At 34.4% G+C, this 25,997-nt stretch overlaps 3 protein-coding genes across 4 annotated transcripts; 1 reads left to right on the top strand and 2 right to left on the bottom strand.

The window, feature by feature from the left end:
- The first annotated feature begins 5,007 nt into the window (after positions 1 to 5,007).
- Positions 5,008 to 7,698, top strand: LOC143624912 (magnesium-chelatase subunit ChlI, chloroplastic-like). Its single transcript, XM_077095407.1, has 3 exons — positions 5,008 to 5,151; positions 5,719 to 5,831; positions 6,371 to 7,698. Exons 1-3 carry the CDS (start codon positions 5,046 to 5,048, stop codon positions 7,418 to 7,420), a joined length of 1,269 nt encoding a protein of 422 aa, XP_076951522.1. The 5' UTR covers positions 5,008 to 5,045; the 3' UTR covers positions 7,421 to 7,698.
- Positions 7,551 to 9,449, bottom strand: LOC143624913 (nudix hydrolase 22, chloroplastic-like). 2 transcript variants are annotated; one of them, XM_077095408.1, is made up of 4 exons: positions 9,138 to 9,449; positions 8,917 to 9,059; positions 8,411 to 8,530; positions 7,551 to 7,736 (listed from the first exon to the last, which is right to left on the bottom strand). In XM_077095408.1, the coding sequence occupies exons 1-4, from the start codon at positions 9,352 to 9,354 to the stop codon at positions 7,551 to 7,553; spliced, it is 666 nt and encodes a 221-aa protein (XP_076951523.1). In that variant the 5' UTR covers positions 9,355 to 9,449. The 2 variants fall into 2 exon arrangements, with proteins under 2 accessions (XP_076951523.1, XP_076951524.1); XM_077095409.1 differs by lacking the exon at positions 8,411 to 8,530.
- Positions 9,450 to 11,130: 1,681 nt separating this feature from the next.
- On the bottom strand, positions 11,131 to 16,725 carry LOC143624911 (uncharacterized). The gene is made up of 10 exons (XM_077095406.1): positions 16,239 to 16,725; positions 16,063 to 16,141; positions 14,627 to 14,721; positions 14,421 to 14,525; positions 14,229 to 14,308; positions 12,791 to 12,881; positions 12,595 to 12,702; positions 12,397 to 12,483; positions 12,254 to 12,322; positions 11,131 to 11,434 (listed from the first exon to the last, which is right to left on the bottom strand). Exons 1-10 carry the CDS (start codon positions 16,482 to 16,484, stop codon positions 11,294 to 11,296), a joined length of 1,101 nt encoding a protein of 366 aa, XP_076951521.1. The 5' UTR covers positions 16,485 to 16,725; the 3' UTR covers positions 11,131 to 11,293.
- Positions 16,726 to 25,997: the final 9,272 nt, after the last annotated feature.

The raw sequence follows: 25,997 nt of genomic DNA, 5'->3' as shown, positions 1-25,997 counted from the left end.
CTCGTGACATGAGAATTCACATACAATATGCGAACCACACAAGCCATGAATTCAAAGGTGTTTAATGTTATATTTTTAATAATATATATAGGTATAAACTTATAGTTTAATATTGAGTGATTTTTATTATTATATTATGTCACACCCTCAAAATCCACTAACGGAGTTTTACCGTCAGAGAGTGTGAACTAACAGGATCGGAATCATTAGTTATAATCAAACCATAAAAACGTTTAAATGCAAATAAGTGCGGAAGCGTAAACCATAAAGATGATTCAAACAATGCATGTTCCTAGACCGCGCGCCCGCCTCGGCTACCTGAGAATAACATACTAAAAGGGTCAACACGAGGTTGGTGAGTTCACAAGTTATATAAAAATAAATCATTTAGCGTTTGCGTTCAGCGTTTTACGTTAAGTGTCTTGCGTAACCATGTTACGGCGTTTAAGCGTTTTGCGTAACCACGTTACGGCGTTTAAGCGCTTTGCGTAACCACGTTACGGCGTTTAAGCGTTTTGCGTAACCACGTTACGGCGTTTAAGCGTTTTGCGTAACCACGTTACGGCGTTTCAGTGTTGCGTAACCATGTTACGGCGTTTAAGTATTGCGTAACCACGTTACGGCGTTTAAGTGTTGCGTAACCACGTTACGGCGGTTAAGTGTTGCGTAACCACGTTACGGCGTTTAAGTGTTTTGCATTACCAGATAGTGTTACGTCAAATTATATATCGATAGGTAGCTAATCTATACAACAAGTATCGCTAAGTGGTTCGAGACCGAAGCTGACTGTTTATCAAGTGCCCGTCACCAGGTCAACCCAGACCATGGTAAGTGTTAGCCAAAATTACACCCACTCAACCTCCAGTTGAGCTTAGCGTCGGGTGGGGTTTGTCAAACCCAGTAGTACTACTCAACAGTGACTCGCTATTCCAAATATTAACCGGTTCGATGTGTGGGACTTCAAATGTTACGTTTGCCGCTTAGCCTTTACAAGTGATATATAATTTATAACAAAATCTTAAATATGCGTTTATCTCAGAAAATGCGTTTATCGGAGTATGTTATCTCCCCCAAGTGAAAAACGTTTGAAAACAGTTCAAAGAGCGGGGTAAGTGAAACTCACTGTTTGCGAAGAATTTCCCAAAATAAATCACCAAGTGATGCGCGTCGTAGAACTCTCTCTAGCGTTCTAAATTAACAAAGAGATTTTCTAAGTGTCGGAACGTTTAACGAGTCTCTAGACTCGGCACATAATACCTATGCACATAACATGTGTCGTGTTTCGTTTTGTGGATCGTGTGTGACTTAAACAAGTACACTTGTGATACAATACGTGTGTGAGCAATTACTTTCGTGTCATGTATAAACAATGTACATCACTAGCAAATACTCCCCGTAAGGGCAATTTAGTCAAAATACGACAATTAATTAGCAATTACTCCCCACAGGGGCATCTTGGTCAATTTATGACAATCAATTAACAACTATCATATTTCATGCAATTTCACAACAATCAGCAGCTAATTTCATCGAGACAGAATTTCTACTTGAAAGATTGTACTATTTCACCGATCATAACATCTCAATTAATTCACCAAAAATCATCACTGAAGCATACATGTCTTAGGTTTCCAGAACATATTTTATTTTATTTTTATTCCACATAGATTTCTCATAATGATCAAAACACTACAGCAAGCTCATATCAGTCAGATTCATGCGCAACAGAATGTTATTTGCAATTCCTATTAAACGAAAAATCCAATAAATGCAAGACCACTTGGGTTAGGTTCCTAACTCAATAAGTCAACTTCCAGAAGTGGAACCAACCCAATTGGGCTCGTAGATCATAAGATATAACATTTACAAAACAACCTAACAGCAGGTCTAACAACTCAGCTTTGCACCACGTTTTTGTAAAATCATAAAAGTTAACTTTCACACGTCCAAAAATTACAAATTTATATTCTTTAGAAACTAGACTCAACCTAGTTTACTGTAGTATCAATTATCTCAATCATTTACCACTTTTACATCCCGTTACAGTCATTCAATCATCAACAACACAATCTGTCCAGAAACTGTTTTCATCCAAACTCAACAATTTAACTATCTATAGATCACAAATCATTCATAGAACATTCTAGACATCATAACTCCTATCAATCATACCATACATACATAGTTAGGGTTTTACTTGATATCAAACTCAAAGACAACAATAATCATGCAACAATATCAAATCTAGTTATCAATCATCATCAATTAAATCAAGAATCACATGAATATCATAATACCAAGAAATCAGCCATAAAGGTTTACAATTAACCCAATAAAACTAACAATTAAACATAGAGGATACATAGAATAGTTGTGTATACCTTCCTAGCACCTTAATCTTCAATCAAACTTGAAAGATCTTGATTGTGTGTGTGTGTATATTAATCGATCTCAAGGAAATAAAGGGAGGGGATGGCTGCCGATTTTACTAGGGGAATAGGAGTAGGAGGTTAGGGTTTAGGTTTACCATGTATTTATAAAGGAATATGTTACACTTTGGCCCCTCAACTCCTAAGTATTACTTTTTCTAGAACATTCTATCATAACTTGCACATTAAGTTAACATTAAGTATTACTTTTTCTAGAACATTCTATCATAACTTGCACATTAAATTAACATGACAATAATATTATCACATAACACATAATCCTAACACATAATAATCACATAATTAGTGTTTTAGTGTTTTTCGTTTATTCATCAATCGTTTGCGTTTCGGTGCAAATCCCGAAAGACTACTACACATGTAGTAAGTGTTAAGCGTCATTTAAACCCTAGTTTAAATGTAATGAAGTTTGCGTTATAGATTCAATAAATCTAAAGTTTGAATTGACGGAGTTGCGTTAACGGAGTTAACCTGAAATTGACGATTGTCACATATTATTATATATAATAATTTATTACTACTTTGATGCCGCAAAATCTTTATTGGGCCACTTTGTGAAACCTTATCGGTGGTATTTTATTTTTTTGTTAGTTTCGGTCCTTAATGTACGTACCAAAAATCAACCGAAAACCAATTTTGTTTTATTTTAGTTATGGTATCGTAACGAACGTGACGGAAACCAACTGGATTAGCGTAAACTTAGAGCGTTTTGTTTTAGTTATATTACCGTAACGAGCGTAACGAGAGCCAACCGAATGGTTTTAGTTCCGCTACTTTATTGAACGTGACGGAATCCGGCTGAATTCACATAACAGTTGGGTTTGACCAACGATCGAGTTTTACTGACCGACGCCACCTCATTGGTCCATCTAAATATTTATTTTTTGTTAGTTCTGGTAGAATAAGATGTACACGTAACCGAAATTGACTGAATTCGTGTCGACTTACTGTCTAAACCCTTGAGACCGACAACATACCGCCGCTCGATTTTTACCAACCTGTTCGGGCGCAACACGCCAGGTAAAACACTAGTTTGTTATAAATTCTAATAACTAACTTGTTCGAATACCTTAAAATATAACCAAAACAGTTAACTGGGATCAATATTTGGTGGAAATGTGCCCGGATCCAGCTCCCATGGTGGCTGCCCTCATACTCTCGCAAGATGGCAGCGCCCCTAGGAACCTTTAATTCCTTACGGTTAAATGGGTTTGACAATAACCAACCGAATGGTCGATTATGGGTTAGTTTCGGTTAATTGTTCAATGTATATTTTTTCTTTTCTCCTAGTTGACAATGATTCAGGTATGGTGTTCCAATATCAATTATAAAGTTTTGAGGCTAAAATATGCTTGTCTCGGTGACAGTGTCTCATTATGTCATAAAAAGTTGCTACATAAACTTAACTGTTCAAAGATAGAAATGGAGATATAAAAGATGAAAATATAGGTTTAAAATTAAAAAAAAATACAAATATACAAGGTTTGATTCAGTTTCGTTTTAAAGTCGGTTAGCGAAGACACATTACTCGTAACTAGAAGCTGAATGTTTGGTTAATTAGCTTCACTTAACCATAAACATCAAATATGTTTACTTATAGTTAATTTCAACTAATTTTCTCAGTTAAGGGCTCGGTTCTCGATAGAATCAAACACAATTTAGTTTATAAAGAAAACTTATAGCGCGCTCGTTTCACATAATGGAATGGAATGCAATGGAATTTGAATTGGAATTGGAAGGAATTGGATTTGGAATCTGAACATTCCAACAAAAATTAAAATTGAAGGGAATTGAAATCCAATTCTATTTTTGATGTGTTCGTTTGACAAATGAATTGTAAACCACAAATTAATTGAAATCGTTTTTTTTTTAATTTATTTTTAACGAGGATAACGGTGTAAACATTTTATTTTGTTTAGATTTATTGTTTATTATTTATATTTTGCGTCATGATTTTTTTATTATCTTTTTTGAGTTTTCTATTAAAATCAAAAATCTCTCAAAAAATATTCATATTAATAATAATAAATTCATAACTCAAAATATAATAAAAACAAAAAAAAGGTAAAAAATGTAAAATGTTTTATTTGTTGTCCTCATTAAAAAAGCAAAACAAAAAAGAAAAAAAATCTTGATATCAATAAATTTACTTGAATTCCTCTATAGTTTGAAAGGATTTGAAATCCCTTTGTTTAAAGGAATTTGAAAGAATTGAATTGAATTCCAATTTCAAATCCAAACCTTTGACAACGAGCACACCAAAATGGAATTAAGATTTCAATTCCAGCAAATCATCTCGTGAGATTTTAATTTCAATTCCTTTGAATTTTTACGAATTATATAAAACAAACACGTCTTAAATATTTAGTTAGTTTGGAGTGCATGTATGTATGTATGGTTGACACGTGAGCTGTGTGTGGTGAAAATCAGAAGTTGTAATCCAGACCAATAAAATGAAATCTATCTTCTTCTTCTTCTTCTTCTTCTTATCCACAAACAATAAACCCTAAAAAAAAGCCAGTACAAACTCTAGTACCAAATGCCATTATTCAAACTCATCTAGAACCTCAATCAGTTCCTCCATAACATAACATAAGCATGGCTGGATTACTCGGAACCTCTTCTTCTTCTGCAACCTCACTGCTCACCTGTAGATCAATCTCTTCATCAAAGGCGTCCATTCGTGCTCTATCTTTTAATCCAGGTTTCGTATTTTGTTCAAAATGCACAGGGATTTTATTCATGAATATCTACAACTTGCATAACAATTGTAGACTAATTTATGGGATGTGTTAATTATTGATAGAATTTCTTATGACTTCTGAACTCGTCAACGGAACGTTTGTGCTGCCAAACTTTGATTAAGAGAGTAGATTGTTTATGATTCTTAGTTCATTGATTAAGTTGTAAATTTTAGACCTCGTGTAAGGATGGAAACGATAGGAATACCTAATATCCGAAACATTTGAGACTGGAATTTGGGTATGCTTTTATAATTATTGGCAGGTTTCCGACCGATTGTCTAAAACCGTTTACCCACATGGAAAACAAATAATAGTGTAAGTTTAAGTAGATAGAATCTTGAAATTGTTAAAAGTATAGAATTGTTCTACTTTCTGGTTTTTGGATTAGGAGTTTAATATGTACCACTTTTTTTCATTTTGTGGCTTTCATTGTACGTATAAGCCAACACAAAGATGTGATTATGGCCTGAATTCGCTTAATCTTGGTAGAAATTAAATTTAATACTTGAACTTTGATGTGAATGCAGGGCAGAATCAAAGTAGGAAGCTTTACGGAGGCATTGGAGTTCCATTAAAGAAAGGAAGATCTCAGTTTTCAATCTCAAATGTTGCCACCGAAATCACCCCTGCTCAAGAACAGGTACAATTATTCACCAAATACATTTGCCAACGGGATACAATCATACAGCTATACATAGATGAACGAATACAAACGAGAACATAACTAAGCAAACACCGATGGAAAGTAAACATGAATATAAATTTGTTGGGTCTGAAAAAATAATAAAACTGAACTAATTATGGGTGGTGTTTTAATTTAACAAAAGTAGACACAATTGTAACAAGCCTAACAGATTAAATGGATACGTAAATGAACAAACTTAACAAATGTAAAGTTACAAACATAAATGAACGAACGGGACACGTGTTTATGTCCGTTCGCTTAACTAAATAAACAAAAAGAGTTGTTCATGTTCGTTCGTTTATTGAATAAACGCACATAAACGGACTTCACGCCGATTGATTCACGAGCGGTTCAGTGAGCATTAGGTTCATTTACAGGTCTAGTACTTTCATTTTACTTTCAACCCATTTGAGATAAAAACATAACCCAAATTGAACCAGTAAACGGGTCAAAATTGCCACGTATTTTACTGACAGCATGCTAATGAATACCAGGCTCAGAAACTGTCAAAGGAAAACCAGAGGCCCGTTTACCCGTTTGCAGCAATAGTCGGGCAAGACGAGATGAAACTATGCCTTTTGTTAAACGTCATCGACCCAAAAATTGGTGGTGTCATGATCATGGGAGACAGAGGAACCGGTAAATCCACAACTGTTCGATCACTTGTAGATCTTCTTCCCGAAATCACAGTTGTTGCAGCTGACCCGTTCAACTCAGACCCGGAAGATCCAGAATCAATGGGGATGGAAGTAAGAGAGAAATTACTCAAAGGCGAAAAACTTCCAACCATAAAAACCAAAATTAACATGGTTGATCTCCCGTTAGGGGCCACCGAAGACCGTGTTTGTGGGACCATTGATATTGAAAAAGCTTTAACCGAGGGGGTCAAAGCGTTTGAGCCTGGTCTCCTTGCTAAAGCAAACCGAGGAATATTATATGTTGATGAAGTTAATCTTTTAGATGATCATTTAGTCGATGTTCTTCTTGATTCAGCTGCATCCGGATGGAACACAGTTGAAAGAGAAGGTATATCAATATCCCACCCAGCTCGTTTCATTCTTATCGGGTCGGGCAACCCGGAAGAAGGTGAACTCAGACCACAATTGCTTGATCGATTTGGTATGCATGCCCAAGTGGGTACGGTTCGTGAGGCCGAACTTCGGGTCAAGATCGTTGAAGAACGGGCCCGTTTCGATAAAAACCCAAAAGAGTTTCGCGAAACTTATAACGCAGATCAAGGAAAACTTCAAGATCAAATCTCCTCTGCTCGGAGTCGGCTTTCTTCCGTGCAAATTGACCATGATCTTCGGGTCAAAATCTCCAAAGTCTGTGCGGAATTGAATGTGGATGGATTAAGAGGCGATATTGTGACAAACCGGGCTGCAAAAGCTTTGGCTGCTTTGAAGGGGAGAGATCAAGTGACATCTGAAGATATTGGTGTTGTGATTCCAAATTGTTTAAGACACAGATTAAGGAAGGATCCTTTGGAGTCGATTGATTCGGGCTTACTTGTTATGGAGAAATTTTACGAGGTTTTTAGCTGAACGATGTCATTTTGACTGTGTTTTTGAAATTATGGGCTATGACAGATGAAACTACAATTTAATCATTTGATAAGTTTATTTGAAATTACAATTGGGTGCTGCAATTTTATAGTCTGCTTGGGTTTCTGTTTCATGATTTAGGCATCCTTGGTTGGAAATCTGGCGGTCGTTGGTAGAACAGGGTGGCAGCCGCTATCAAGATGGTGGCGGTCATGGCCCATATTGTGTAGACCTTGTTATTTGTTTCGTGATCGAAGTAGTGAAATAAGCCTTTTCCTGCTTGAAATTCTATCTCCTCTTGTTGTCTGTTTTTGTTCTGTGTCAAAACAACATGATATTTAAGAATATAGTTTGTACATGTGACAAAACGGATTAACGGGCAGGTTAGTTGGGCTTACTGGTAGCTATGTAGTAGAAATCAAAACAGGCTAGGATAATTTGAAAGGCTATAAAAGAACATTAATAATTATAAACATTGGATCAGATTATGAATAAAGGTATACTTATTGGGATTTACATATATAGTTGAAACCGACCAAACCGTCTAGATTAAAGCAAGTGACTGGTTTGGCCTGTTTGAGATCCAAACAGTTTGGTTCATGGTTCGTTGTGGTTTAAAACTTGAAATAGTACTCCACATAACCTTTATTATGTGTACATATATTTTTTTATTTTATTTTAGAATCTCTTGAATCGTCATTACCATTTGAATGTTTCTTAATACAAATTAGTGATTTTGAAAAAATAAATTGTTTAAACCTTCAAAACCTAACAATGGGACGGCCAGACAACCCAGCCAGTCTGGCCAGACTCACTAAACTTGGCCGGTTTGGATACAAGTAACCATAGTTGGCTTTTATCAATTTTGTTAATTTCACATGGTTGATGTGTTAACTTTTATCAATTTTGTTACTTAGTTATTTAACCTCTAAATGATTACATAATCGTGGTCTCTAAAGACTTGATTGTAACAAAGCTAAGAGAACAAACCTTGAGAAACATTTCAAAAGGAGCGTAAAATATCGATTCTACTTCTTCTGTGTTTAAAACCGGAGTGAATGCTTGCCTATCCCATAGTATACCTATCACCGGATATACATTCACATTCCCCTGTCATTACAATCAAATAGTTACAAAATTTGTTTGGTAATCGGGCCGACGGGCCGAATGAAAACTGGTATGAATTTTGAACCTAATTTCTAGGGATGAGAATCGTATCAGATTGGCGGATTGAATTATTGAACTCAAACAGGACCCATACATTTACTTGTGTAACTCAAACCGGGACACACATGAAATCCCACACGACCCCCTAATAAATGGGCCATAAACGGGTTCGCAGGTCGATCAGTTGAATAAAACATTAAAACAGGTTGACTCAACCTGTTTAATTTAACGAATTAAACAGAAGAATCCAAGCAAGACCCGTTTAACTAAACAGACCAATCCAAACATGACACGTTTTATTAAACGGGCTACATTCCACATATTTTTACCTTACTTGCAAACGGTTCAAGGACAGTAACAACATCCACAAGCTTAGGATCCAAACCAATCTCCTCGTGAGCCTCCCTCAACGCGATACGAACATCATCCGTATCCCCTTCGTCTCTTCTACCTCCGGGCAACAACACTTGTCCTGCACAACAAAAAAAAAACCCATTTCAACTTCATTCAGGCATTTGATCAAACACTTGATGTGCATAAGTTTATTCACCAGTAAAAGATGACAAATTCGATGATCGTTTAGTTAAGATAACATATATATCATCATGTTCCTCAAACAGGCAAATTAGAACTGCAGCTCGGTTGGTTGTTTTGAATCTTGTGGGTTGTGTTGACTTGGTATTTGGAAGAGAGACATGTTTTGATTGACGAAACTGGTTGGACAAGTGTAGTAGTTTAGGTGATCTAGTGAAGTTATTGGAATCCATGAACAAGATTCAATACAAACGTTAGAAATTTGTGGATGTTATGTTTGTTTGATATTTGGTACGAAGTCAAGTTTCGTGGACAAGAAACTAAATTATTATTACCGGGAAAGGTTAACGTATAAATGAAATTAATGTGCTAAACGTGAAAATCAAAATTATATATACAAGTAGAGTAATTATTTAATTACATCATAGATTAATTATCATAGAGTAATTACATACTTGATTCTCACGTTTAACACGTTAATTTCATTTGTATTTGATCCAAACTTTAATGTGTACGGTGTAGTGTGTTAGTTATTTGTGATTCAAAGTAACATATCTTTTGTTATAAATAAGTGGACGAAGACGACCCCCACGTTCTGCCACGGGGTAGTTAGTGACCAGGACTTTGATCGGCATTGGTTTGGTTTGTTATGATACGTTACAACGACCCGAAGAAATTTTTTTCCTTGCGGATTATGATTATTGATTAAGACTTGGGATCTTATTGTATCATGTTGAAACCTTGACTTTTTTCAAAGTGGTGCTCCTTGACTGTGTTCTTGGATCAGTTAGGCTAGACATCAAAATCAGTATGGACGGTTGACAACCAGTCTCATAAAATCTTACTAGAGTATTGGAGGTAGTTTCAAAGTCCAAACACTATAAAAAAGTCAGTTCATTAGTTAAAGGAAAATTGGTTATTTATAAATAATATCTACCATGTCATGCTGACAAATAACAGTCTCAACTTAATATTTAGATTGTGGTTGTCTCAACTAAATGTGTATTTGTTTAAAACTGTAATATTTGTTTAGAACCGCCACCAATCAAGTGTTAGAGTTAAAATTGCTATTTGTCAATAGAGTATAATTAGAAATTAGAATGATCGTAAACCAATAATCCTTAGTTAAATGTATAAACTACCACAAATATCTAGTAAGATTCATTGTAGCAACTTGTAAATTATCATCACAGCTTTCAAATTTCATCTCCTCTCATTCTTCTTAAATTTAGGTAAGGTTAGATTTCTAAGTTCTAACACACCAAACAGGATCATCAATCATCGCATCTGCCATCCACCGTCGCCTATGTTATCATCACACCAACACTAAGAAACAGTTAAAACGTTCTTATTTAAGGCATCCTTGTTGCTCTCCTCTATGGCTCTATGCTTTGATTTGTGTCTTAGGACATTAAGTATTCATCACACCCTCTCTCTTTCCTTAGATCTTACTTTGCACCCAACTTAGTCGTCAGTCAGCTCCTACCGAGTCCTTAATTGTTTTGGGATTACTTAAACATGACAATTTTTAATGGTAGTTGATAAAAAGAAAACAAATTACAAAAATAAACACAAATGCATAAGTATATAAGTTAGTAGAAATGATTCATTTGATATATTTTAAAGTGGTGATTTAGTGTGTTACCCACAACTACAATAATACAATTCTACAATATGTAGCAGGAAAAAGAAAAATATATTTTCTTAATTTGAGTACAACTAAAACAAAACTGGCACTAGATCTGACTTATGATTGTTTTTGTTTCTCAGACTATATACAAGAGTAACAATACCCTATTCAAATGCCTAATATCAAAGACTACTCATTACATGACAATAAGTTATGCAAATATGTGAATAGTAATACTTTTATACCATTCAACATAATTTAAAAGCAAAAAAACTACAAAGCTAAAGTCAAATGCCACAATATATACAATAGTAAATTTTACTAGTTCGATATATTCTAAGATGATGATTCTAGTATGTTACACACACCAAATGTGTAAAAATAGCAACATTTGTTTTATTAATTTTGGGTACAAGTGAAACAAAACTGGCACTGAGCTAACTGCTTATGAAATCCAAACTTGCAAATAGAAAACAGTATCAGAGGAGTAAGAAACTTTTCTTAAAAGTGTTTTTACATCTTCATATATCATTCATTGGGAATCATTGATCCTTTGTTAAGTCACTCTTGCTTTTACCTTTTTTCATCTTTGCTTTGACTCGCGATTTTAGTACAAGAGTCTGAACTGTGTTTGCAAAATTTCCAACTGCCATTATTATCAGAAGGATTCCACAAGTAACCACCTGCCAACATGCATTTCCCATCATTCAACTTTACCATTATCACACCACCAAAATTTAGACCTACCGAGCCGGGTTAGGTTACACCACTAATAGTGTTTGGGTGGGTAAAAAACTGTTCTAATTGACCCATTTAACTTTTAACTAATCTTGTTATAACCCATTTGACCATTTTTGAGATAACACAAGTACACAACCCAAGCGGGCCCACATGAAAGATTAAAAATTATATTGGCCCATTTAACTCTTACATAATTTTGCTATAACCCAATTTGACCACCTTTGAGATAACACCACCCAAACGGGCCCACATGAAAGGTCGAAAATTCCATTGACCCGTTTGGCTTTTACATAATCTTTTTAAAGCCCATTTGACCACGTTTAAGATAACACCACCCAAACAGGCCACATGAAAGGCCAAAAATTCCATTGGCCCATTTAATTTGTACATAAAAAAATAATAAATAGATAAAAACTCATTTAATCACGTTAGAGATGACACCGCCCAAACGAGCCCACATAAAAGTCTAAAATTCCGTTGACCCGTTTAACTTTTACATCATCTTTTTTAAACGCATTTGATCATGTTTGAGATTACACCACGCAAATGGGCTCACATGAAAAGTTGAAATTCCATTGACCCGATTAAATTTTATATAAATTTGAGATGAGATAAAACACCACCCTAACAGAACCACATCGAAGGTGAAAATTCAATTGACCCGTTTAACCTATGCATAATCTTTTCTAAAAAATCATGTTTAGGATAAAACACTACCCAAATGGGCCCACATCAAAGGTTGAAAATTATGATTTTCTTACCTGCCATTCAGAAACAACACCGGCCACTGCAGTTTGTAGCAATAACACACCAACATATGCCTCAAAAGCCTATAATAAGTAAACAAACAGTTAATATTTCACTATAAAAAATGTATCATAAAACTAACTAGGATGTAAATCACCTGCAAGACAAAAAGTATGGGTAATAACAGCCATAGTTGACCTTTGACTCCAGCAGTTTCACCCCACACAACATCCATTCTTCTAGCCTATAATCAAAGTCAAAACAGATACTTCATAATAATCCTGTGACAATTATAATGACTTTTTATTCGAGTATTAAAATAGGAGACTAGAGATTAAAAGACTGTTAAAAGCACCTTTCCGAGCGCAATACGCGTATAAAGTCTCTGCCTTTGATATCTGTTTTGTAAAAGCATTGCCACTCCTTGCATAATTGCCCATCTTAAAAATAATTGTATACCTTTCTGCAAATTGGTTGAATACACGCATGAATATTAGGTTCTATAAAGCGTTAAAATATAATTAAAAAAGACAATATTATAAACTCATAACCTGCTTTTGGGCACAGTCGGGTTGCTTTTCAATCTCCCATGTGAGACTGATGAGTGCCATACCCATAGCACAATAGTGATGGTATATCCACCTGCACCATCACAACCCCTAATGCATCACTTATCCCCAAATCAATCATATTGTTCACAATGCATAAAAAACTAAGTGAAGTAAGGTTTTAATCCCTGAGGTTTGCTCAAAATAACCCTTTTTGTCCAAAAGGTCTAATTTGGCTTTTTCAGTCACGTATTGCTAAAAATATTTAACAGAACAATTAGATAACGTTAGAAGCTTAGATTTAATTGAAACATAATGAAATCACAGTGTTGAAAAAGCCAAAATTAGAAACTTTTGAACTAATATGGTTATTTTGAGCAGACCGCAGGGACTAAAGCTTACTTTACTCTATACTAGGTAATGTAGCTTCAAAACAGATTGAAATGAGTTCTGGACTTCTGGTTGAAGTGGGTCCTTTTTACGGGTCAAATAGACCAGGCTTGGCCTGTCCGCAGGTACTTTCTAGTCCCTTTTTAGTAATTTTGTTAATAATTAACACGTTAATTGTGATTACAAAAACAATATTGCCATAATAGATCAGTTAGATCTTGTAATAAAAAAGAGACACCAAGCGACTTTTAGCTCATTTGACTGATTCCCCTTTCGTTAAACTTCTTTATTTAGCCCGTAACTTGTTCAAGGTAAATGCGTTAAAACTAATAGGCATGTAAATGAACTGAACACTGAACGCTCATGAATTGTTCGTGAACCGTTCGGCAGGAAGTTTGTTTATTTAATAAATGAACGAACGTGAACAAACTTTTTTGTCCATTTAGTTAAACGAACGAACATGAACATGTCTTGGTAGTTCATTTATGCTGTGAGCTTCATTTATTTATGTTCGTGAGCGTTTGTTATTTATGTCCGTTTATCTTCGGTCGTAGACGCTCATTTATGTTCGTTAGTTTACGTTTTTTTCTAAGTTTGTTTGGTAGCACGTTCATCTAAATTTTTAGGCTCATTACCATTTGGTTTAGTTTAAATTTTTTAGGCTCGTTACCATTTGTCTAGTTTTGATAAAATTTAGGCAAAACATATTTATGTTCATTTTTACTTTTAATTGGTATTCCCCTTGCTATGTTTATTCATCTATGTTCAGTTATCTCCATTTGTTTACATTCATGAACCATTCACTTATACCATTAACAAACAAACATAAACGAACACGAGCACACTCATTTTCTTAACAACCAAACTAGAAAACCACGTTCGTTAAATTATTTGTGTCCAATCGTTTGCTCAATTGAAGTTAAATAAACAAACACGAACATGTTTCGTTCATGTTTTTTTCAGTTCGTTTACATGCCTAGAAACTAACATGCATGACATCATTTGCAGAATAAAATGTTAACAGAACATTAAGAAAATCACATAGAATTACCATGGACGTATATCGCTTCCATTAACTCTCAAAATATTCTCTCTTAAAGCTAATGCTGTGTACAGAAAGAGCAGCCATGCCTGATAAAGGGCATACCAGTTATCCTCTTGTAACAAGTTTAATGATCACTGATATATGTTTTAAAATATATAAGTAATATTAATACTTACATACGGAAAGAAAAATGTCTACCTGGTAGATCTGTACAGGTAATGCAGGAAAACATCCACCCCAAATTTGTGATCTTAGCATTAGTAGCAACAATGGAAAAAATAAAAACAGATATGCAGTTCTATCCTGCCAATAGTTTATAAAATAATATCAGAAGTAGTCAAATTAAACCAAACAAGGCAAACAAATTACATGCTAATATAGATGCAAAATCAAGAATTTCTTACCCTGAAACTATAATATTCCTCTTTCACTTTCAATTGAACATCTTTTCGGTTAGCACGAACGTTTATTGGACCAAGAAACATCCGCAAGAAACGGCCTGTGGGTTATAACAACCAACCAACAAACAGAATTGATTACTTTACTCTACATTTTGAACAAATTTTGACGTTATTTTACTAATCTCGTGAAAATAACGTTAAAAGTGACGGACGGTTAATCAGGCATCATGTAGTGGCGTTGATAGCTGAAAGATAAGGGTACATACACCGATCAGCCGGTGTCCCGATGATTGAGTGCTATGTGCCTTATGTCTAGGGCTTGATGCAAAACTACTATCGAGCCGGGGGTCTCACCGGAAGCAGCCTCTCTATCCCTATGGGGTAGAGGTAAGGCTGCCTACATCTTACCCTCCTCAGACCCTACTATAGTTTTGCTATTGGTGGGATATACTGAGTACGATGATGATGATGATGATGACTCTACATTTTGAACAAAGAGATACTAAAATTCTATATGCATGCTATAGTTATGATCAATAATATCATTCCTGAAACTAAAGTTAGTGTTATTGACTATGAGGTAAAACTTTTTAAGCCTGGAGTCAAATGAGTATGAAATTCAGTTACCAACAAAATAACTCTTTTTATTTTATACACTTTGTAATGTTAAAGGCTGGATTTCAAAATCAGAATAGCAAAAGCTGGTTTAACTAATTTAACAAACAATAGTTAATCAACAAATAGAATTGAATACTTCACATTATAAACGAACATATACCAACAAATCTATATGCTTACAATCAATTATGATCAATAGTATCATTCCTGTAACTAAAGTTAGTGTTATTGACTTTGGAGGTGAACTTTCTTACATTACGGAGTCGATTGAATATCAAAAATTACAATTATACCAACAGCAAAGTTGTTAGCAGGGCCCGGGGAGGGTGGGATGCCGTATATCTATCCCAAAGAATAGAGAGGTTGCTTTCAGAGAGACCCATGGCTCCAAAAACCATATGCATGAGACCAAGTAAAACACTAGACCTCTAAACAATAAAGAAAAACAGATAAATATGATTAATATATAGGTTTTAGTAATAGTAATAATAATTTCAGGAGTCATAATAATAAATAGCTAAACAAAATAATGAATAATAAACTATAAGATATATATACTAATTTAAGAATAAAATATTATAATAATATATCATTTAGCACTGAAAATAAGGTAAAGAAGGACCCTTAAGACATATTTTGAATCAAAGACTCTACATTCCTCCTAAAAGTCCTTAACATTAATCCTACATCACCAAGTATCAAACATCAAAAACTACAATTATCTACACACAATTCTTTTATTTTATAAATTAGTAATGCAAAAAGGCTGAGTTTCACAATCAAAGCACCAAATACTGGTTTAATAAATAAAAGCAACAGACCATGTGATTTGCAGGGAAGAAAAGTAGCAGCATCTCCTTCACTCAATGTATAACTAGCTCTACTCAACTCCTCAGTCAACTGTAAACAAACATGCACACTTAAATTAATTATTTATTTACAATCAAACAAACAAATGCCCTAATAATGAATGCAGCCCTAATTCAATGAAAACTACCTTCTCAGCCTGTTTAGCATCCAAACTGCCTTTCTTAACAGACGATTCAACAAACGATCGGAGCATCTTAATATTCGAATCAAGAGCTATGGCTCGTTGCCGTAACGAGGCATCCTCCTGCGAGTTTCTAGCAATTAACGCCGATGCTGACTCCTGCAACTCCTTACTCTGTTCCACCACCCTACTCACTTCCTCCACGGCGTTTCTCTCCGGCGAAATCTTATCGCCGCCGTCCGTGGCGGCCATATTGTACAGATCGAATATGCGAGTGAGTGTGGTTAATATACAATACAATTATCAATTATATGTGTGGTGTTTTTGTAATTGATTAGATAAACAAGAGGAGGCGGAGGCGGTGGCGGTGGCGGTGACGGTGCCGGTGAGATTTTCCGGCGGCGACACGGTGGATATGGATATTGATCTGGTTAGTGAATGTGGAAGCTTGTATCCACGTGCACGTCCAATTCTTGTTAAATAAGTTACTTACCAACACCTATAAGCTGGTTGCCATAGACTTTTATAAAACTATAAAATATAAAATATCTTCATATAACATAACTAGGGATGACAATGGGTCGAGTTTGATCGGGTTAGATATTTCTAAACTTATACATAATTGTAAAAGTCCATCTCAAACCTATTGAATTTTAATTGGTAATTACCCGACAGGTTTTGATAAAATACCAATCAGTATATCTGGCTCAAAACTCATCGAGTTTCTGTCGGGTTTTGAGATAATATAACTAATCAATTACAAAAAAATGTTTGCCGCAAAATTAAAATGTCGATAATAATAGTCATAAATAAGTTGCGACAAATAAGATATTTAGATTCGGGTACGTTGGTATATAATCGAATAATTTGGTGTAAGTTATCGAGTAATCGGGAATATTAGATTTCTCAAACCCGTGAAAAATTTCAAAACTATTTCCAAACTCGTCTCAAACCCTAATGAACCGGATATTACCCGTCCCATTTATGTCAGGTTTAAAATTTTCTCATTAAATTCGAGTTTTATTGTCATCCTTAAATATAATCAAATTTAAAATCTTTTTAAATAGAGTGACTCGTATTTTATGTAAATATATAAAAATCAATCGGCATTATTATTATTCTATTGTTATACAGCTTTTTATGATATGAGTATTTAAATATAAGATAAAACTAAAATATGCGAACTTAAAAAAAACTTAGTTATTTTATTCTTCAATGTTAACTATTATGTCACGTTAAATTTAGAATAAATAGTCATTACAAAGTAATTAAGATAGATTTATGTTTTTATTTACAGAACTTAATTTTAGAATAATTGAACATTTATAAAAGAAATTCATTAAAATAGAGTAGATATGTGAATAAAAAAAAGAGCAATGATAAAAACTTGAAACGATATAGCTAGAAAAAAATACGAGTGATTTTAGTGAACATCGAAAACGTGTTAGCTTTTGGACGAAAAAAAATCAATTTGTGTATACAAATTAACAAAAATAAACTTTTATTTGGATTCTTTTGTTAAGTTTTAGAATTCACTTATATTTATTTATGGCATAATGTACCAAACTTGCTTTAGTAAGTTTAATAAAAGAAAAAAATAAAATTTTACTGGAATTATTTGGGTTTTAAGTTTTTAACATTCTTTGTAAATATATAGCTTTTTTTAACAAGGTCAATGGCTAGAAAAAAAAAAGTTATATATATGTTTCCTAGCTCAGAATTAATTAAAAAGGTCATGCATATAAACTCATGATTATGTCTAAATTATATTACTCGAATTAAATTATCTAATATTATTGGATTAATAAGACTCTTTATTTAATCTAAATTACGAGCATAGCACGTTCAATTTATACTTGTAAAAATCAATACTAGGATTGCAATGCTAACTCTGAAAAGGTAAAATAAATTAAAAAATTACTAATGTATCTAAACTATTAAAAAAAACTAGTAAAAAGGTGTTAGATGTGTTGTTTCACCATAAATAAAAATTCAAAAAACATAAGCATACAAAAATGCATTAGTTGTACCGAAAGAAGCCGATCATGATGACTTTGAATCTCTTTTCAAACGTACGGGTGATACTAATTATAAGTAGTAAATAAATAATATTATAACTTTAGATGGAGGATTTGAGATAAATAATAATAATAATAATAATAATAATAATATAACTGATAGTGTGAGATCTATCTTTATATGTAAGAAAATAATAACTTATATATAAGAAAAGAATAACTACAATATTGTAACTTTTTATTTCTTTATATTCAACACTTAAATTATCCAAATTCAAGAAAAGATATACGACCATCAATGAATATCTAAAAATCAATGCTAGTATTTAATTAAATATAAGTTATACCATAAAGTTATATTATAAAAATATATCCTCAAAAAATACCAAATTAAAAGTAAGTGCATAAATGTACAATTATGGACCAACTACCACAGAATTGTTTTGTCTCAACTAAATGGCTGAATGCATGATGTAGTTGACAATAAAATGCATGATCCGGTGGGACATAAAATCTTAAATTCAATTAAAACTAATACCTTATAATTTACCATTAAAATCTTAAATTATATTTGTGCTCATCATTTCTCTATATCAAATCATCAATAACCACGTGAATGAAAATATAGATAATAATAATAATACAAGGTACAAATATCAAATTTGTTTGGTATAGAGAAATATGCACATATGATATATTTAAGTATTGTATATATGTATAATTTTTGTACATTAATCAACTTCTTTTTTTAGCAGCACCATCACCATGTCTAAAAAACCACTAGAAAAAGAGAACAGGCACCCCAAAAAAAAAACAGTCATTCACATATTACTCATTCATTTACGCACACTATCATTCCTCCTATCCTCTTGAGACAATCAACACTTTGACCGGCTTCAAATCCAAAGAAAACTAAAAGCTTTAACATTCCTCACTCCATTTGCAAGGGAAATCGACTTTTGATTAAAACCCATGATTGTTTCGGGGGCTCCAAATGCACCACAAAGTTGTTCAAACGATAGTGTTTGTTACCATTATCACTTTCTTCCACGCCTTCAAAAACTTGTGTATCTCCAATGCCTACCTAGTGCAAAAGAAAAGATCGAGGGGATACAAATAAATGTTCACTCGTTTCACCATAATCACAACACACTTTACACATCAGTGATTGAACATGAATATTTATTTTAGCTAGCGATATTAGAGTAGGTAGTCTCTTCAATTCCCCTGCCACGCAAGGATCCCACCGTCTTCGACGCCCAGTTATTCCAATTAAACACGTATATCAATGGCACAAAACTTAAATTCTATATGCAGAATTTAATACTTTTAACCGAAAATTCACCATTTGTATCCATTATCCACGAACTACCTATCCACCCATGGCCCAAAGGACATTGATGAATCACACCCATAAGTTGATTGATTTCCATCAACCTCAATCGGCGAAGAAGGGAGCCTAGACAAGACCCAACACCGCTTGGCTCCACAGAAACCTGAACTGCAATATAACATGACGTGAATCTTTCGATGCCAAACAAGCTATGAAAGGTATTCGATAACAATTTCGAACCCGTCTAAGCATCAATCTAGAACACCATACATTCACCAAGCCCAACTACACCTTTTATGTCACTACCTAGATCCAAGCCGATACCCTTCAAGGTCAACCAAGATCTCAAAGACTTATTTCCACGTGACCGGGTTAGAAACTATAGCAAGGATAACATTCCATGTTCTTAACTAACGATGAATAGCCTTGATGACCACAACCCATCCTTATTTACTTTGGACCTACACCACCATTTTGCAAGCATAGCTTAAAAACGGTTTATACAGATAATTTCTTATTTCTCGTATAAAAACACCTCAAAATCCTAGTCATTTTCATTGCATTTTGTTTATCCCATAAATATCACTTCATCAACTATCGAAGGTAAAATTATAAGTTTTAAAGTATTGACGTGTGAGAGATTATTAGGGTAGTTTTAACTTTAAAATAATCGTCTTGAAATAATTTTTGGGTGTTTCTATCCCGGCCCGGCTCTTATGTTGATTGAGGTGAAACCTTAGCTTTAGGCCTCCAAAACAAGAAGGCCTCCATTTTTAATTCTTAAGCTTTTTTATATATTGAAAAATCAACCGAGTCATGGAACAAATTGGTTGGCTGAACATGGGGAAATCAAAAGACAAATCAATTCCCAAGATTAATCATTAAAAAGAACCTTCAATTAATCAAACCGCAAACATACGACTCGACTTATTTTCTCTCTTCGTCAATTTGATAGTTTATGTTCTTAGCCAATTTGGCTTTCCATTAACGCATTAAAAAATGAAGTTAAATACATCAGTTCTTGTTAGACAATACCTTCCATTAATCAATCAAACACCATTAGTTTTTGTTCAACATGAGTTCTTGTGTTGGCTGATTGCTTCTTGTTCAAATGAAGGCAAATGAATATTAATTGTTGGTTTTGCACGGTGGCAATAACATCAATTCAGGTTCAATTTCTTATTCCATCAATTTGTTGATTATTAATTTTAGTATAACTTGATGACCGTCGTTTGAGTCAATCAAAAACCTAATTATTCTAAATAGTTAGAGCAAGTAGGGTATCGTATCACAAGGAGTATGTGGTCAATGCAATTCGTGTAACAGATTTAATATTATGAAGTAACAAGTTTTAGTGCTGATCACACAAGCAATAGTTTGAATTGAAAGAACTAAGCAACGAACAAGTAAACGAGTATTAAGCAGTTAACAAAGCAAACCACACCCGGGAATTCAAGTAAGCAACCAAACAGTATCTCATGCACCCTAACAGATTTATTAATAACGATTAACTAGAAACTGATCAACCAGACAAAACCTTAGACGTCAACAATTACTTTACACACGGCACTGGTTATCAAACAGTCATTGCCAGTGTGACTCAGTTAAGGGTAATTGTACGTTTTATCGTATTCAATCTAACCAAACAGTTATATGACTAATTATCTAGCAACTGGTAACAGATCGTTCAGACCAACGTAAACCTAAACCGACCGAACACACAGAAATACTAAACATCAATAATCATATATCAATCTTTCAATAACAAAACATAAGTATTCTTAATCACATGAGAAAAACTGTAAATGGTTACAAACTATACATCCCGGGTGCGATTCTAGGAGATTAGCCGAGCCGAGACATCATCAAATCTTCGATACGGATGATATGGATCATAGATATGGTCTTGACACGAGCTAGGATAGTGGAAATCGCCTCTTGGAGCTGCTGGAATTGCCTATGGTTCGTCAAAACGGAGTTAGGGTTCTTCCGAATGAAAAATAACATATAAACCTAAAATTCCCGTCTGCACTCCCGTCGCGGTACGCGATGGCCATATGACCATCCCATCGCGTACCGCGACCTAAGAAAACATCATTTTCAGATTCCTCTCGTCGAGAAACCCAAAATTCATATATTATGGCTCTCATAACTCATTTTCTAGTTCAGTATATGCTCGTTTTACTTCAAGGTCGCATTTCGTCAACCCATCTTGTTCAGTTTTAGCATCGGCTTATGATCACTCATCTATACTCTTCCCGAATCCTTGAAACACTTCCCAAGGCATCAAATAATGCTTCGGTCTTCCCGAGATATCGTTCCATGCTCGTACAGGTCTCTCATTTAGCATCTTTAACGATCAATTACCTGAAATACAAAAGCACGTATGAAGTACCAAAGTTCTAACAATATACTCAATAAAACTACATAATTAATACACTAAAATACATACAAAATACCCGACCATCATAACTTCTGATTGTTTTTTGGTTCTAAACCTTGTAATAGTGTTGATGACCTAAACATTTAGGTAATAAAGCAATTAACATTACTAATCACACTATACTTGATAATAAGCATTCTAACAATGTCAAATCAAACTTAAAGTGTGACACTGGCCATCAAAAAGAGTGAAAAGGGGTTTATGGAGTTCAACTTTAAATGCAAATTGAAACAATATTTTAACTGAATCGGAGCAGTGCTTATTAGTATTATTGTTCATGCCAAGCCTGGGTAAAAGAGAGTAGTTTATATAAACAAAATGATTAAATTGAAGAGGCCTTAAATTTTTAATTCGCTTTAGGCATTCGAAAACGTTGGGCCAGCCTTGTTTCTATCTAATACAAGTGAGTATGTATTTATCTTTATCCCAAGAGTTTAGGTTTTATATGCATGTCAACGAGTTTTGACGATATCTAGTTGAAATTTAAATTGCCAAATTTGTTAATACATAATAATCGAGTGTAAGACAAAGCATCCAAAGCAGTGCGTTAAGGTCAACTAGGGATGAGATCGGGACCGTACCCGTACCTATACCCGTACTTGTACCCGAAAGTACATGTACCTAAAAACAGTTGACCGTGGTACCCATACCCGTACCCGAATTATATGGTACGAGTACAGGTACGGGTACGGGTACGGGTATGGGACATGTACTTTGGGTACGGTACTCACTTTGGTACCTCTTTGTTCTTTTTAAAAAAAAATCTCCAAAATAATAGATTATTTATAATATCAAAACCGTAATACCGCAACCAAAACATAATATCAAAAATAAAAATGAACCAAATCAGCCATAATATAAAATGCATTCCCTTTTCCTTTACTTACTTTATTGTTTCCTCAATTTATATAGAAAAACAAGAGAGAAATTAATACATGTTATTTAATTATATACACAATTACACATACATGAAATAAAAATATACGAATACACAATATATGAATATACACATATAAATTAAGAATGAACTTATTCAACTAATATATATTATGTTTTGAAAATTTCGCTTGAAAGTTAAGTCATAAGTGTTGGAAATCTAATAAAAACCCATACATATTCTAAACGGGTACCAGTACTCATAATACCCGCACTTGTACCCGAACCTGTACCCAAAAGTACCCGTACCTATAACCAGTAAATTTGTGTACCCGTACCCGTACCCAATAGACACGTATAGGTACTAAACAGACACGGGTACGGGTATTTAGGAAAAAAAGCTCATCCCTAAGGTCAACCACTTTTACAATTATATTTGTTATATTAATTTAATGTATGCGCACAACTAACATAGCATCTTCATCGTTAGACATTTCACACGTTCACAAATGTGTCATGTCAGCTAATATCATATTAACTCCATACACCCACAAACACTCATTTTCTTTCAAAACTATACATTTTCAAACGTAATTTTAAATATTAAAACAATATTGTATATAAATATATGGGTTTGTGTGTTATGAACATAATTGGCCCAATTCAAGTAGACCCAATCTTGCAGCCCAGTTCGATGTTAGTGAAAGGCCCACGGATTTGAGAATGACCAGCAAAGGTTATAAGCAAGATGAGAGTACGGAATAGGGTATCAATGAATATTGTTACAGTTGGTTCTGGTCTTCTCATCTCTTCTTCTCTAATCTGTTTCCCTTCTCCTTCTTGTTATCTTTTGGTTTCTCATTGTAATCTTTCTATTGAGTGAATCGAATCATATTAATTACTTCTCAATTGATTATCTCCTGTTGTGTTAATTTGAGTACACAACATTGGTGCTTTCATTGATCCTTAGCATCGATGGCTTTGGAAGAACTCCTGCAAGAACCTCCCTGATTACCTCGTTTCACCGGATCTAACCCCGCCCTATGGATCTCTAAAGCCGAAAGGTATTTTGTCTTTTATGCTATCTATGATGATGAATGGTTTCCCTATGTCATTGAATGCTTCGATGATGAACCATTCCGGTGGTTCAATGGTTGGCATCGGAGTTCAGACTTCATCACTTGGAATGATTTCACTAATGCAATGCTTACTCAATTCCTGGCTACTTCTGTCCATCTGGTTGCCATTGCAGCATGTTCGATTCAGCAACCAAAAGCTGCAATTGATCAGATTAAGGAGCCAACTCTGATTGATTCCACATCTGATACCAATTCCGTCATAGCTCGGTTGTCTACATCAGGTCTGGTTAGCTCTGTTTCGATTCCGTTTGTAACTACTGCTCACCAGGTGTTCGATGAAATGCCTGGCGGTATTGACAATGAAATTGAGGCTGAAATTCATGGCATCATTAATGTGGAAGTATTAGAAATCAACACCGACTCACAAGTTGATGTTGATGAGTCACTTGGAGTAAAGGATGCTTAACTTGTTATATTAGATTCTAGTTTTGTGCTTAAAAGTGTTGTTGTTGAGTTTTCTATTATGCAAGATGAGAAAAACTGGTTGTTAGAGGAGGCTTCAAGAGTACTTACAAATTTTGGTTGGAAACCTGGTTGGTTATGTTATTCAGGTGGTCATTGGGAAGGACTTGATAATGAATTTAACAATTGGGAAATTGTTTGGCCACTACTGGTAATTATTCTGCACACACAACTTGAGAAGGATACAAAATGTCGTGGCATGACATGGGAACCCAAGAGCTTATTGATTATTTTTTTCATTCGAGTTACTATGAATGTGCAAGTTGCTATAAGAATGGTGATGGTTTTCTCTGCACTTGTACTAAAGCTATAGGTATAAGTTCTGACAAGTTGATGATAACGACAATTGGATACAAGGAGCTCAATATTTGTGTTAGTGGTGGTGATGTGCCTAAAATTCTTTTCATTAAGTATGGACAAGACTTCAGCTTCACTATTATTCAAGGCGAGAACACATATTTTACCACTTCTGATTCGGCTTTTCAGTTGAATCCACATTCTGTTCAGCTCTTTTTTTACAGCAATGCTTTGATATTTGAACCACTCAATGAGGTTATCTGTGAGTCTGTTCATTCGCTTCTCCACCACGTGCCTGCTTTTATTGCTCAAACAATGGTGAATTTTGCACCCCTTTCTCCTAAATTGTTTTATTTGGATGCTGACCTGAAACCCCCAAATCCTCACACAACCCTTACACAAGGTTTCTGTTTCATTTTTAAAGGTTTTCTACCTCAAGGTACCGAAGAAAAATTAATATATAGCTTGAAGTTTGAAAATGAGGATTTTGCATTGCAACATGAAAGAGAAGGAATGTTCTCTCTGGCTAATTCTGGTCCTAATACTATTGGCCCGTTAACAGTTCTTGATAGAGAGATTAGCATTTATCAGCGGGTGACTCGTGATTAGTATAGTTGGCATTTCCTTGCGCTCAAAAAGATTGTTCCAGACATCATTTTGTATGTCAAAGCAATCACGCTCATAGGTTATTGTACTAAGGCTGCAAAACTCCATTTTTCAAAGATACTCAACGACGAGTTTGATGTTGAATTAAAGATGGCAGCTATCGTTTCCATGGGAACCAAAACCAATTTTATTGATGTGATTATGATTAAGCATTTATGTGATCAAGTATTGTTCTTATCAGCATATCAAGCTCACTTACTTGATAATTTAAAAAGGAGAACGCATACATCTGCTCCCAATCTTACTGCATTTGTTGGAGAACTTGGGTCTCATAATTCATTTTGCCTTACAAACGTTACCCTTCTTGGTGCCCTCTTACATTCAAATACGGTTAAAATGGTCAGCTATTTCAGTTCGATTACTCACAAGTCACTATTTATTTTAATGTTGTTGCGGTTTAAGGACAGACTTGCTATTGTTGGGCCACCACTATATGTCGGAACCACACTGAACCTTAATTCCAAAGGCAAAACAGTTGCCGATCTTAGTGGAGATTATTTTCGACAGATATTGGGTATAGAATGTGATACA

Source organism: Bidens hawaiensis, unplaced genomic scaffold (genome assembly GCF_021521415.1).
Source record: "Bidens hawaiensis isolate Kalapana, Puna unplaced genomic scaffold, B.hawaiensis_p1.1 tig00003988_1, whole genome shotgun sequence".
In the NCBI taxonomy this organism is placed as follows: domain Eukaryota; kingdom Viridiplantae; phylum Streptophyta; class Magnoliopsida; order Asterales; family Asteraceae; genus Bidens; species Bidens hawaiensis.
The sequence above is the reverse complement of the archived record's forward strand: the minus strand, read 5'-3'. Positions and strand labels throughout refer to the sequence as shown.

Coding starts and splice junctions, on each gene's coding strand:
- LOC143624912 (XM_077095407.1), top strand. CDS start 5,046: ATGGCTGGATTACTCGGAACCTCTTCTTCTTCTGCAACCTCACTGCTC. Junction 5,152..5,718: donor TGCTCTATCTTTTAATCCAG/GTTTCGTATTTT, acceptor ATGTGAATGCAG/GGCAGAATCAAAGTAGGAAG. Junction 5,832..6,370: donor TCACCCCTGCTCAAGAACAG/GTACAATTATTC, acceptor AATGAATACCAG/GCTCAGAAACTGTCAAAGGA.
- LOC143624913 (XM_077095408.1), bottom strand. CDS start 9,354: ATGGATTCCAATAACTTCACTAGATCACCTAAACTACTACACTTGTCC. Junction 9,060..9,137: donor GAATTTGTCATCTTTTACTG/GTGAATAAACTT, acceptor TTTGTTGTGCAG/GACAAGTGTTGTTGCCCGGA. Junction 7,737..8,410: donor CTTTTGAAATGTTTCTCAAG/GTTTGTTCTCTT, acceptor GTTTTGACACAG/AACAAAAACAGACAACAAGA.
- LOC143624911 (XM_077095406.1), bottom strand. CDS start 16,484: ATGGCCGCCACGGACGGCGGCGATAAGATTTCGCCGGAGAGAAACGCC. Junction 12,323..12,396: donor CCATACTTTTTGTCTTGCAG/GTGATTTACATC, acceptor TACTTATTATAG/GCTTTTGAGGCATATGTTGG. Junction 11,435..12,253: donor GTGTTGTTTCTGAATGGCAG/GTAAGAAAATCA, acceptor GCATGTTGGCAG/GTGGTTACTTGTGGAATCCT.